This window comes from Muscardinus avellanarius (genome assembly GCF_963383645.1).
Source record: "Muscardinus avellanarius genome assembly, chromosome: 14".
In the NCBI taxonomy this organism is placed as follows: Eukaryota; Metazoa; Chordata; class Mammalia; order Rodentia; family Gliridae; genus Muscardinus; species Muscardinus avellanarius.
The window spans coordinates 81,633,263-81,646,151 of record NC_137800.1 but is presented as its reverse complement, the minus strand read 5'-3'; the positions used below and the strand labels follow the sequence as shown (position 1 = coordinate 81,646,151).

The following is a 12,889-nucleotide window of genomic DNA, read 5'->3' as shown; positions in this document are numbered from 1 at the left end:
TCAATTGTCTCTTCCTCTAGTACTGGTTCTGGTGATTGCATTTGGGTCGCTTGGATTTCCCAGGGCATTCTTCCATATTTAAAATTGGTCAAGTAATTAGTTTCTCCAGTAGCATCTTGAACCTTTTCAGGTATTGGTTTTTTTAGGTAATCTAGCAAGTACTTCAGGCATTAGGGTGTGGTCATCACGGGGTGGTATTATTCTTTCTATTGCCATGGGTCATCGCGTTTAGTATTTCATAGCTATATAATTTCTGATATGAGAGGAGACAAAAACCACCTTTTTTTGGACATAATTTCAGGAAGTTCATGTACTTCCTTAAGGATTACATAGAGCTTGGTTTATTTCTAGGACTATGGCAAAACAAGTCATTACTTATGATAACAAACATAATAAAACAAAACTCAAAGCTACCTAATATTCTAACTTTTTATTCTACCAGATTTTTCTTGTTGCTTTTGCTTTGAGTTTATGTGTTCTTTGTGTAGGTTGCATGTGTGCGTGAGCTCTTGCGTTGTGTAGTGAGTTTTTAATCTGGTATTGAATGAATTTATACAATATACAGGTTTACTTTTTTCCTGACTGAAAATATTTCTAAAATATTTTCCTGAAATATTTCTAGAAATATTTCGTATAGACATTAGCACTAATATATTATGTACAAAATGCCATTGCTAGCAGTTTATAACATGAAGTAAGGTTTGGCAGAAAGTAGGCCCGGCAAAGTGGAGCAAGTTTGTAATCCCAGCATTGCGGAGGTTGAGACCAGAGGATCGCACAGGTTCATGTACAGCCTCAGCTATTTAGTGAGGCCCTTTGCAGCTCAGTGAGAACGTGTTTCAAGGTAAAGAGCAGGGCATGGTGGTGCATGCTTGGAATCCAAGCTTTTGGGAGGCTGAGACAGGAGGAACCCGTTTCTTGGCCAGCATCAGTTACTTAATGTGGTACCACAACTTTTTAAGACCCTATTTCAAAATAAAAAATAAAAAACAGGGGGTGGGGACGAGCTTGAAGTTAGAATGATCCTGCGTCCTAGCCCCCGTACCGCAAAAAATGAATAAATAAATAAAAAGGAAAAAAAAATAGGGCTGGTGTAATAGCTTGTCGGTAGAATGCCCCTGGGTTCAGTCTCCAGTACTGGGGGGAAAAAAAGTGCAAATTAAAATGTCAATGCGAGCCGGGCTCATTGTCACAGGCTTGTATTCCCTACGCTTGGGAGGCTGAGACAAGAGGATCGAGCAGGTTCGAAGCCAGCTTGTGCTGGCTTAAGAGACCCTGTTTCCAAATAAAAAATATAAAATAGGTCTGGGAATGTAGCCCGGAGGTATACGACCCCTGGGTTCCATCCCTAGTATCACCAAAAATAAATAATAAATAAAAAATAAAGTAAATAAAAAAGGAAAAGGCAATGCGATCAAAGAAAAATGGAGATGTTGGTAATGGAAGTCCCTGTCATTGAGCTATCTACCAAAATGTTTCCGTTTGCCTAAAAAACAAAAATTTAAAATAAAGATAGGCTGCGTACGCTAGGGCAGTTAAATGATTAAATTATTTTCATATAGCTAGGAAACCCAAATCCCCAAACCACCCCACTTTCTGGATTGGAGAATGTAAGCTCATTGTGATTTACTGTGGCAACCCTACTTACATAAGGAACTAGGGAAGGGAAATGAAAAGCATTTTAACTTGCACAAATAGGACTGTAAAACACGCCCTTTGAGGCTTCTTAGTATGGGAATTAGAAGGAACTAGATGTCAAAGTGACAGGCTATTGGAAAGAAAAATATTGCAACCCTTTAGATGAGAATGTAGTGGCTCTGAAAAGAGCCTTTGGGTTCAAGGAGCGTAGTCAGGAGCCGCTCACTTGGAGCTGGTGTACTTGGTGACGGCCTTGGTGCCCTCGGACACCGCGTGCTTGGCCAGCTCCCCGGGCAGCAGCAGGCGCACGGCCGTCTGGATCTCCCGGGACGTGATGGTCGAGCGCTTGTTGTAGTGCGCCAGGCGGGAAGCCTCGCTGGCGATGCGCTCGAAGATGTCGTTCACGAACGAGTTCATGATGCCCATGGCCTTGGACGAGATGCCGGTGTCGGGGTGGACCTGCTTCAGCACCTTGTACACGTACACCGAGTAGCTCTCCTTGCGGCTGCGCTTGCGCTTCTTGCCGTCCTTCTTCTGCGCCTTGGTCACCGCCTTCTTGGAGCCCTTCTTCGGGGCAGGAGCGGACTTCGCTGGCTCAGGCATCGCAAAAGGAACTTAGGTTTTATAAAATTAAAATGCAAGTTTCATGCACAAGACTGGCTATATTTGTAGGACTTCTATGCAAATGTGGCATTTAAAACCTTAGAGTTTGATTGGACAATTGTGAAGACACTTGAACGTGAAATGCAAATTAAGGGACTCTTGTGCTTCTTCCAATTGGTTGAAATTGTTTTATTCATACTGACCAATCAAATGGCGAAGTTTACAATCCTCTTTGCAAGTATAAGTACTTTTCACTTGGTCTTAGTTCTGCTTCGGTCCTTTCTGTTTCGCGCCAACTCTTTTCTGTATCTTTATTATGTCTGGGCGCGGAAAGCAGGGAGGCAAGGCTCGCGCTAAGGCCAAGACTCGCTCCTCCCGAGCGGGTTTACAGTTTCCTGTGGGCCGCGTCCACCGCCTGCTCCGCAAGGGCAACTATGCCGAGCGTGTTGGTGCTGGCGCCCCGGTCTACCTGGCTGCTGTCCTGGAGTATCTGACAGCTGAAATCCTTGAGCTTGCCGGCAACGCGGCCCGCGACAACAAGAAGACCCGCATCATCCCGCGACACCTGCAGCTGGCCATCCGCAACGACGAAGAGCTCAACAAGCTGCTGGGCAAGGTGACCATCGCTCAGGGCGGCGTCCTGCCCAACATCCAGGCCGTGCTGCTGCCCAAGAAGACCGAAAGCCACCACAAGGCCAAGGGCAAGTAAGCCGCAAGATTTGGAATCTTAAATCTGACGTCAATTTCAACCAAAGGCTCTTTTCAGAGCCACCCACGTGTTCACTAAAAGGGCTTCCATTTTTCCTCAAATAGACATGGTGTGCAATCATCCTTGGTACAGTCCTAGAAGCGGATGAGGAAGGCTTTTTACTTCTGCACTGTCATGCATCATTCACTGTAGCCCTGTAAAATTTCCAAGGGGTCAGAATTGCGTGATCGTTTAGACGCAAATCTGTTTTTCCCACAAGTCATTTGTAATTTGCGGTAAATTAAAAATCTAGCCTGGCAGATTCGAGCCCAGTCTGGCTTGAGTTCTTGTTTTCAAATGAAAATGTAAAAAGACCAGGAACACTAGTACCACGAAATAAATAAAATTAAAAAGTAAATCCTTTCTCTTCACTATGCATTTCCACGCCCTCAGCAGTTTGGGATACTAAGTGCCTTTCCAGAAGCGAGGTTTTCATTAGGTAAGAGCTTAAAATAGGCTTCAGGAAAACACTGAACAGTCAATCTACCATTTGTAGACTGGGTATTGCATTAAGGCTGACCTGTTGAGAAGTGCTCCCTTATGAAAATGTTTTAGTAAGAAACACGTCTTCATGTAGCATAGCATCATATTGTTGCTTCATGGTAATCACAGTCCATGATTTAGGGCAAATATTCATTAGTTTAAGTTACTCTAAGAAGGCTTTGGCGTTGTTAGCCTTTTTAGCTGAATTAGGTTAAAAAAAAATCTGGGCAATCACATCTACCGAGAGCCTTTGAAAACCTTGAAAAGGCCAGTTATTAGCGCCAAAATAAAAAAAATGCGAGCAGCATATCCTACTGAATAAGCAAATTTATGCGTAGAAAACTGAAAGGCAATTTTCCAAGGGGTAAGTACAGGACGAGGAAAAACGATTGAAAACAACAGTTAAAGGGGACTGTTAGAGAAAGATGTAATTTTAGAGTATGATCATGTGATCAGGAAGCTTAAGTCCCCACCAATACCTTCACGGCTTTCCGAAAGGACTTGGTCCAATCAGAACGGGACTCCCCTTATATATACTCTGGAGGAAGGTAGCGGTCTCACATTTTGCAAGTACCTCCTCTTCCTTTCCTCGTAGAAATGGCTCGCACAAAGCAGACAGCTCGCAAGTCTACCGGCGGCAAAGCGCCCCGCAAGCAGCTGGCCACCAAGGCGGCCCGCAAGAGCGCGCCGGCCACGGGCGGCGTCAAGAAGCCCCATCGCTACCGCCCCGGCACCGTGGCGCTGCGCGAGATCCGCCGCTACCAGAAGTCCACCGAGCTGCTGATCCGCAAGCTGCCGTTCCAGCGCCTGGTCCGCGAGATCGCGCAGGACTTCAAGACCGACCTGCGCTTCCAGAGCTCGGCCGTGATGGCGCTTCAGGAGGCGAGTGAGGCGTACCTGGTGGGGCTGTTCGAGGACACCAACCTGTGCGCCATCCACGCCAAGCGCGTCACCATCATGCCCAAGGACATTCAGCTGGCGCGCCGCATCCGCGGGGAGAGGGCATAAGTTAGAAGTTGTGAGTGTTGTTCTTAACCCAAAGGCTCTTTTCAGAGCCACCCACCTTCGCTATGGAAGAGCTGTTTTGCTAAAAGCACAAAGTGGGCCTTTACTTCCTGCCAGAGTATGATTTGGGACACCTGAGACGTCCTCAATTCAAGTAATACTGACTCTGGCATACCTGCTGCAGGTCTGGTTGGTAGTCTTGCCCCAAGGGCTTTTAAGTCGTCACTTTCCCACTCACTACGTTTTGAGTAGTGGTTTTGATTTCTTCCACCTGGAAACCCTTTCAACCTGAGGGGGCCATTGCCCGGTATCTACTCTGCACCTCTGGCCCCTTGCCGCATAAACCCTCAGGTTCCTCAGGCCCAGCCCAAAGTGGCTGGTTCCTATTTGTATCCCTCTTTCTTAGGGTTCGTGGCCAGACCAAAGGCTTGCTGTTGTGATCTGCCGCTGGTTGTCTGAAGGCCTAACACTTGGCACTTCCGAATCCTTGGCAGTATTTTTTCCACCTTGGAGACTGGCAGATGTGGCCACAGCTAAGGTTTCCAGTCTAATTTCAAGTTAGGACGTTTGCAGAAAGCTGCGCAGTCTTTGCTGTCTTAGCTTTGTTCCCAGAAAGTAGCTTACGTACGAAGTCCTGTGCCTTGGGGCCTCTTAAAAGCACAAGAATCCACTGATAAGCATTAATATGCCAACTATTCAATTTTAATTAGGTATATAGTTGCTGAATATGAATTTTATACTAGGATTAAAACTAGCAAAAAGGCTCACTACTTACACTATTGGGTTCCACCCCATGTGCTGCAAAAATAAATACATAATAAAATTCTAGATGTTTCCCCTTGGGCTTATCCTTTAATATACATATATATTTTCATTTTGGTTGGGAATGAACCCAGGGACATTCTATCCTTGAGCTACACCCCCTACTCTATTTATTTGTTTGTTTTAATTTTGAAATGGCCTGGGTTGTAGAGAGCCTTGCTACCTTTCTGAGCCTGGCCAGGAATCTACAATCCTGTCTCAACCTCTGAAGTACTGGGATCACAGACATGCACCACCTTGTCAAGCACAAAAGTATTAGATGAGAATCTCTGTTAATTTTGGGTAAGCATTTGTGGTCAGAATTGTCTGCACAGATTAGGTACTCTTCACTTTGTCTTGATCAATGAATGTATTTGGGAAAATTCCTTCTGTCTTTTTTCTTAACAGCCAACCAATTTAAACTTTAAAATTTAAATTAGACCACTAAAGAGGCTGATGCAGGAGCATGGTATGTTTAAGGTCAGCCTGGGCTACTTAGCGAGTCCCCGTATTAAAAAGTAAAAAGGCTGGGGATATAGCCCTGTGGTAATGTGTCCCTGGGCTCATCTCCTTCCCACTGATGCCCAGGGAAAAACTGGAAACTTTCCTTAATCCCTAGAAGAATTATAGAGTAAAAACTTAGACTCATTATTTCTCCATGAGAGTAAATAATTTCTTTACCCTTTATTAATGGAGAAAAATAATTTGTATTCAGCATTATACATCTTTGTCAGATTGTCATTACTAATGTAATTTTTATCCTAACATTCATAGAATTTTTAAAACATTTATGGAGCCCAGAATCTTGCAAGTCCTTTGGGGTTTCCTAGATGTAAAAATTTTCGACTATTTTTGCATAGTTTTATGAAGCTGTTAACTCCTTTCAGCCATTTTTTGGCTTTTGTCATACTGTCACATTATAAAAAATCAAATGTAGTGAGGTATTAACGTATGTGCTTATTGATAACAGAATTAATGCATAACCAGAACAATCCACATAGCTATGAATTATCACTGCAGGAAGGTTTAAATATTCTGAGCTTTTGACTTCAATGCGAGATGAATAAATTGCACTTTTTACCAATCAGTTCATTGCCTGAATTAAGAGGAAAAATCCTTCAGTTCAGTTAAAGGCTAGTAAACATAAGGACCAAGTTCATTCTTTCACTCCTCTCATCCTCTCACCGGCCTCCGGTTTTTAGTCCCTCAGTAGGCCTGCAGGCCAAAGAGCAAGTTTAGGTAAATTGATAACCACAAGACAATATAAAAAATAGTCTTAAACATATGAATTGCTGAAACCTATACTTAAAGCGCTTTGCAAGAACTATTGGAACATATTATTTCACACTCTGGGATATTTGATAGCAAGTGTCAAACTTCTTTTCGGGAACTGCTGCCCGGATTATTGTCTCCAAGCTTTTCGAACAAACCGGAATACTCCTTCCCCAGACTTCAGTTGCTTCAGGTTCTTGGGCATCTCTAGTGTCTGCGCAGGAGACAAATGCGCAGATGGGCGGGGACTTGCCTTGGTTTCCGCCCCTCACGTTGAGGTTCCCAAACAGGTCCGCAAATTGATTATAAAAGGAACGTATGGCCAGCTCTGTCTGCATTGTCTGCAGCCTTCAAGTCTTCAGTCATGTCTGGACGCGGCAAGGGTGGTAAAGGCCTTGGCAAGGGTGGCGCTAAGCGCCATCGTAAAGTCTTGCGCGACAACATCCAGGGCATTACGAAACCCGCCATTAGGCGTTTGGCTCGGCGAGGCGGCGTGAAGCGGATTTCTGGCCTCATCTATGAAGAAACTCGCGGGGTTTTGAAAGTGTTCCTGGAGAACGTGATTCGTGACGCTGTGACCTACACCGAGCACGCCAAGCGCAAGACTGTCACCGCCATGGACGTGGTTTATGCCCTCAAGCGTCAGGGCCGCACTCTCTACGGCTTCGGGGGCTGAAGTACCCCGGCTCCCCTCAGCTCTCATCACTTTAACCAAAGGCCCTTTTCAGGGCCACCCACCTTTTCAATCAAAAGAGTTGCACTTAGTACCTTTATCGGCGCTTTAGTGCTCGCCCTTTGTATCCCCTTAGGGACCAGACCGCATACCGTGGCTTAGGCTTTCTGCGCCTGCCCTATTCTGACGGAGCTTCGTTTTAGACCACTGCAGGGAAGATCTGAAGCTCGTGCTGTCCTGTTTATATTTAGGTTTTCGGAGAAGTTTAAGCAAGGCCTCTTTCTAACAAGTGGCTTATCGTTACCATTGAGCAACAAAGCGATGGGTATACCTGAAGACATTTTTGGGGGAGAAACAGCTTACAGTACCAATACATAGTTATTTTTTCTTCCCCTTATGAAAGTAGGACATGGAAGCTTGGCTCTGCCTTTAATCCACCTGGCTTTACTGCTTTTGTTAAACCAACTGATAGTTCTTTTGTATGCTCTTAGAAAAAAAAAAAAGCCGTTGAGCCTTCTATTAATGCATGTTTTACCTTATATTAGAAATGAGGGTACTTGGCATTCCGTGAAGGCCAAATTGCAATAATGCATCTTAAACCTAAGGTTTTCTGGGTTTTAAGTCCTACCTTTTCCTCTATTTGTAAGAAAAAAGGAGAAAAGTAAGCGTTTGTAGGTAGGCTACTTCATTCCTTGTTCTTAACAATTGTAAGCCTGAAATCTCCCAGGCCTGTCAGTTTCCCAATTTTTGTTAGTGTGTTATATTTCGTGAAGAATTTTTTGATTGTGCAGACTGGCACTTCCCTGGTGAAATTTGCTCACTTCAAATCAAGAAGGCTTATCTGGACATGTAGTTATCCGGAGGGAACATTTCCTTCCTTCCTTCCTTTCTGTCTTTCTTTTCTCTTTCTTCTCTTTCCTCTCCCTTTTTTTTTCGGTACTAGAGATAGAGCCCAGGGGCACTCTGCCTTTGAACTACAAGTCTGGCTTCCTGTTCTTTCTGTAGCTAAATTATGCTTAAAAATAACAGAAATGAGCCGCATTTGGGAGGCTGAGACAAGTAGGATCGTGGTTTGCAGCCAGCCTCAGCTTAGTGAGGCCCTCCACAACTTAGTGGGACCATTTCCAAATAAAGAATAAAAATTGGTCTGGGGGTGTAGCTCGGAGGTAGAATGCCCCTGGGTTCCATCCCCAGTACCACAAAAAAAGAAAAGAAAAGAAAAGAAAATAATAACAAAAAAACCAGAGAGAGAGAGAGAGAGAGAGAGAGAGAGAGAGAGAGAGAGAGTCAAACATTGTCACATCAGATCTAAGCATAGTACTTTTTTGTTGTTGTCGTTTCTTCTAACCAGTTACTGATTTTCTTGTGTTGACCAAACCGAGAGCAGGTCTTTGATGACACTGAATTGGATAGGAACAAGGTGATCCTGATTCATCACCAGGAGCAAAGTTGTTTTACAAATTTGAACTGATCAGGGTAGATACAGGAGACTGAAAAGCAAACATCTTTAGGCTCACTGTTGCATTTCTTTGTTATAGCTGTTTAACCCCAGGGTCCATTGAGTCCTGTTTAAGACTCTGGGGTCTGGGATTTCAGGGCCTGAGATCTGAGACACAAGTTTTAAGGATTGAGAGAAAAGGGCAGACATAATATCAAATGACATCTTGAATATGAGTGAGTTTTTTTGTCTCCATATATTGACAGAACATTCTTCTATTCTTAAGGCGTTACGTCAGTTTTTAACATTTTCTAACTCAGAATGCAAGAGAGTCCATTCTGAAAAAAATTCTTTCTCAGAGGCCTGAAAAATGGACTGAATCTCACAATATTTAAGAGCCAATCAAAATAGGTTGATTTTCAGCCTTAAGAAAAAAACTCCATGAATTTTGTTGAGGCACTTTGGATATTTCTAAAATTTCCATTGACTTTCTTAGTAAATATATTTAATAAGCCCCAAATATTTATAATCTATTTCATTAGGCAAATTACAAATACAGAGTATAGAAAATATTCCCAGTACCCATCTTGGTTTTGGGACACCTCATAAAGATGGAATGGCACTAACTACCTCAGATTTAGTACTAAATAACAATCGAGTATTTGCTACACATTTTGACCATTGCAGGGCACGTTATAAACATTACTGTTTTGGCTATTGTTATTATTATTGGACCCCAAGGCTTCCATGCCCTCTATTCAGGATTGGTATGGGGCTGGATATGAAGACAGTTTTCTGGGGCTATGAGAAACTATACCAGTAAAGACCAAAACATTTCACCAAGAACATGATGATTTAGCTGAAGTGGGAGTTCATTAACAAACTCCCTCTCTACCTGTGTTTGTGGACGTGAATGTATGCACGAGGGGGCTATGTAGAATCGGGGTTATTTCAGGCAGAGAAAAAATGCAAAGGTCCTAAAAGCTGAAGGCATTATGGGCAGTTTCAAACATGGGTAGGAAGAGAAATGTGAGAGCAAGAGAGAGAGAGAGCAAGAGAGAGAGAACAAAAAACACAAAGGGGAGAATCTAAGATTGGATTCCATGGGGATTTAGATGAGGCCCAGATTCTACAAGGCACAAGAACATGGTTTTGGGATTTAGCTGGGGAGGGGCTGAGGGAGAGGAAGCTGTCATACAGGATCAAGCGTGCTTTTAAAATAGCCACTATGAAGCTAGGCGTGGTGGCACACTCTTGTAATCCTAGCGCTTGGGAGGCTGAGACAGGAGGATCACGCAGGTTTGGAAACCCTGTTTCCAAATAAAAATATAAAAAATAGGTGTCTGGGAGTATAGCCTGGAGGTAGAAGGGTTTCCAGGAACTCCAGTACCACTAAATAAATAAATAAATAAATAGTCACTATGACTGGAATGCAAATGTAGTTTCAATATCATTTCACACTAAAATCAAGAGGAGTTAAGTTGAAATGCCATTGCAATTTGGTAACTTTAAATACATTTTTCTCTCTGCATTTTCTCTGCATTTTCTCTGCAACTCTATCATGTTGAAGCTGAAGAGGTAGGCTAGGAGTGTTTAAGGACTCTCCATAGGACAGTAAGAGTGATTTGTTATTGAGATACCTTGTCATTTATGGGTGAAAAGCCTCCAACCAAACCTTCACTGCATATATCTTCCCCATAAAAGCTCTACCCCACAATGGCTTGGGAAATTTTTAAGGGCACATGAATTGGGAGACCACAGAACCAATTCCTGCATCCCATAGCCAGGTTAGCAAGCAAACTGAGGTGACTGAATACTGACAATTCTACTTTTGCAGGACTAGTTTGTTAAACAAATTAGGGTGGGGAAGTTGACCTTACTTAGTCTTAAAAATTAGTGATGGACACCACACACACACACACACACACACACACACACACACACACACACTCTCATTGGTACTGGAGATTGAACCATTGAACTCAGGCATTCTACCTTTGAGGTGTACCATACCCAGCCTATTTTATTCTATTTTTTTAAACAGGGTCTGGCAATGTTGATGAGAGTCTCACTACTTCTGAGGCTGACTCAAAGCTTTTATCTTCAGATCTCAGTCTTCCAAGTACTGGGATTATAGGCATGGGCTACCATGTCAGGGTGAGGAGGGTCTTTTAAAAGTAGTAGTAAACCAGGCGTGGTGGCGCACGTTTTTGTAATCCCCGCGCTTGGAAGGCTGAGAGGAGGATGGTGCAGGTTCAGAGCCAGCCTCAGCTACTTAGTGAGGCTCTCAGCAACTTGGCGAGACCCTGTTCTCAAATAAAATATAAAATAGGTCTGGGAGTGTAGCCCAGAGGTAGAAGGCCAGTACCACGAAGTATCACCAAAAAAAAAAAAAAAAAAAAAAAAAAAGTAGTAACCAGGCATGGTGTATGGTGGTTTATGCTTGTAATCTCTGTATTCAAGACGGCAGAGAAGGGAGAATCAGGTTTGTAGCCAGCCTCGAAAATCTAGTGAGGCCCTCCACTATTTAGACCTTGTTTAGAAAAAGGGGGGGGGGGCTGGGGGTGTAGCTCAGGGGTAGAATGCCCCTGGGTTCAATTCCCAGTGCCACACACAAAAGTTTAGTGAGATAAACCAAATTACCAATGACCATTCTCATTGGAGTGTTGCAACATCCTTCCTCACCCTCAACCTTTTATTCTTAAAAGGTTTGGCAAGCAATCTAAGAGCAGAAAGGGAAGAGGGTAAGGGATTCAGACACAAACGGGCAGAAAGGCGTCTGGCTGCACAAGGACACTTCCACTCTTAGAATAATTCAAATTATTACTGTTGCCTTAGAAGCCTCTGGGTTACACTAAAAACGGCGACAGCTTCTCTAAGAGCTGTACCAACCTCCATTTTTCTGAAGCAAAATTTTATAAGCTTATCTCCATCTGTTCTTGATCATTAGTCAAGTTGCCGATAGTACGTGTGCAAGCATTGGAAATATTTACCATAAACATGTCGGTATTGCACACAACCCTGCCTCCATCAGGCCAAACGCGGGATGAAAGCCTTGTTTGCAACGAGGCTTCTTAGTATGGGAATTAGAAGGAACTAGATGTCAAAGTGACAGGCTATTGGAAAGAAAAATATTGCAACCCTTTAGATGAGAATATAGTGGCTCTGAAAAGAGCCTTTGGGTTCAAGGAGCGTAGTCAGGAGCCGCTCACTTGGAGCTGGTGTACTTGGTGACGGCCTTGGTGCCCTCGGACACCGCGTGCTTGGCCAGCTCCCCGGGCAGCAGCAGGCGCACGGCCGTCTGGATCTCCCGGGACGTGATGGTCGAGCGCTTGTTGTAGTGCGCCAGGCGGGAAGCCTCGCTGGCGATGCGCTCGAAGATGTCGTTCACGAACGAGTTCATGATGCCCATGGCCTTGGACGAGATGCCGGTGTCGGGGTGGACCTGCTTCAGCACCTTGTACACGTACACCGAGTAGCTCTCCTTGCGGCTGCGCTTGCGCTTCTTGCCGTCCTTCTTCTGCGCCTTGGTCACTGCCTTCTTGGAGCCCTTCTTCGGGGCGGGAGCGGACTTCGCTGGCTCAGGCATTCTTATTGTGATTAGTACAGCAAGGAAGAAACAGCCGAGAGGCTTGAGCCAGTCTACTTATAGCCAAGAATATGCAAATGAAGACTTGATTTCTCTATCTCTGATTGGTTCATTTCTGTTGATGTTGCGTACAACGGAGGACTCTAAAGTTGCTCTCCCATTGGTCAAATCCTGAGTGTAGTTTCCAATACCAGGTCAGTTTCTTTAACCTAATTAAAGAGTTTCATTATAGATTCTTTTCATTCGAAACAATGCAGACTAGCTTGCTTGTTTGGTTTTAGAAAGTAGGCGTTCCAAGCCGGGCGTAGTGGCGCAGGTTTGTAATCCCAGCATTCCGGAGGCTGAGACCTGAGAATCCCGATTCGTGGACAGCCTCAGCTACTTAGTGAGACCCTGTTTCAAAATAAGAAAAAATAGGGCTCAGAGGTTGATGCCATTGGATTCCATCCTCAGACCCGCAAAAATAAATAAATAAATAAATAAATAAATAAATAAATAAATAAATAAATAAAAATAGGCGTTTATTTTGTATGTTTAAGAATTCTAGGGAGACAAAGCCCAATGCAGTTAACTCCAAGAATTCCTAGGCCTCTTTAAAAGCTCCTGGAAAATTTATGATTGGATCCAGATTCCAGAACA

The 12,889-nt window shown here is 43.8% G+C and overlaps 5 protein-coding genes across 5 annotated transcripts; 3 read left to right on the top strand and 2 right to left on the bottom strand.

Moving 5' to 3' along the window:
• Positions 1-1,860: 1,860 nt before the first annotated feature.
• LOC308272893 (histone H2B type 1-F/J/L) lies at positions 1,861-2,241 on the bottom strand (the record flags this gene model as incomplete). Its single annotated transcript, XM_080709930.1, has 1 exon — positions 1,861-2,241. The coding sequence occupies one exon, from the start codon at positions 2,239-2,241 to the stop codon at positions 1,861-1,863; it is 381 nt and encodes a 126-aa protein (XP_080566056.1).
• A 316-nt stretch (positions 2,242-2,557) lies between these two features.
• Positions 2,558-2,950, top strand: LOC308272888 (histone H2A type 1; the record flags this gene model as incomplete). Its single annotated transcript, XM_080709925.1, has 1 exon — positions 2,558-2,950. One exon carries the CDS (start codon positions 2,558-2,560, stop codon positions 2,948-2,950), a length of 393 nt encoding a protein of 130 aa, XP_080566051.1.
• A 1,119-nt stretch (positions 2,951-4,069) lies between these two features.
• Positions 4,070-4,480, top strand: LOC308272881 (histone H3.2; the record flags this gene model as incomplete). The annotated part of the gene is made up of 1 exon (XM_080709917.1): positions 4,070-4,480. The coding sequence occupies one exon, from the start codon at positions 4,070-4,072 to the stop codon at positions 4,478-4,480; it is 411 nt and encodes a 136-aa protein (XP_080566043.1).
• Positions 4,481-6,914: 2,434 nt separating this feature from the next.
• LOC308272901 (histone H4) lies at positions 6,915-7,226 on the top strand (the record flags this gene model as incomplete). The annotated part of the gene is made up of 1 exon (XM_080709938.1): positions 6,915-7,226. The coding sequence occupies one exon, from the start codon at positions 6,915-6,917 to the stop codon at positions 7,224-7,226; it is 312 nt and encodes a 103-aa protein (XP_080566064.1).
• A 4,643-nt stretch (positions 7,227-11,869) lies between these two features.
• Positions 11,870-12,250, bottom strand: LOC308272896 (histone H2B type 1-F/J/L; the record flags this gene model as incomplete). The annotated part of the gene is made up of 1 exon (XM_080709933.1): positions 11,870-12,250. The coding sequence occupies one exon, from the start codon at positions 12,248-12,250 to the stop codon at positions 11,870-11,872; it is 381 nt and encodes a 126-aa protein (XP_080566059.1).
• Between the last annotated feature and the right edge of the window lie 639 nt (positions 12,251-12,889).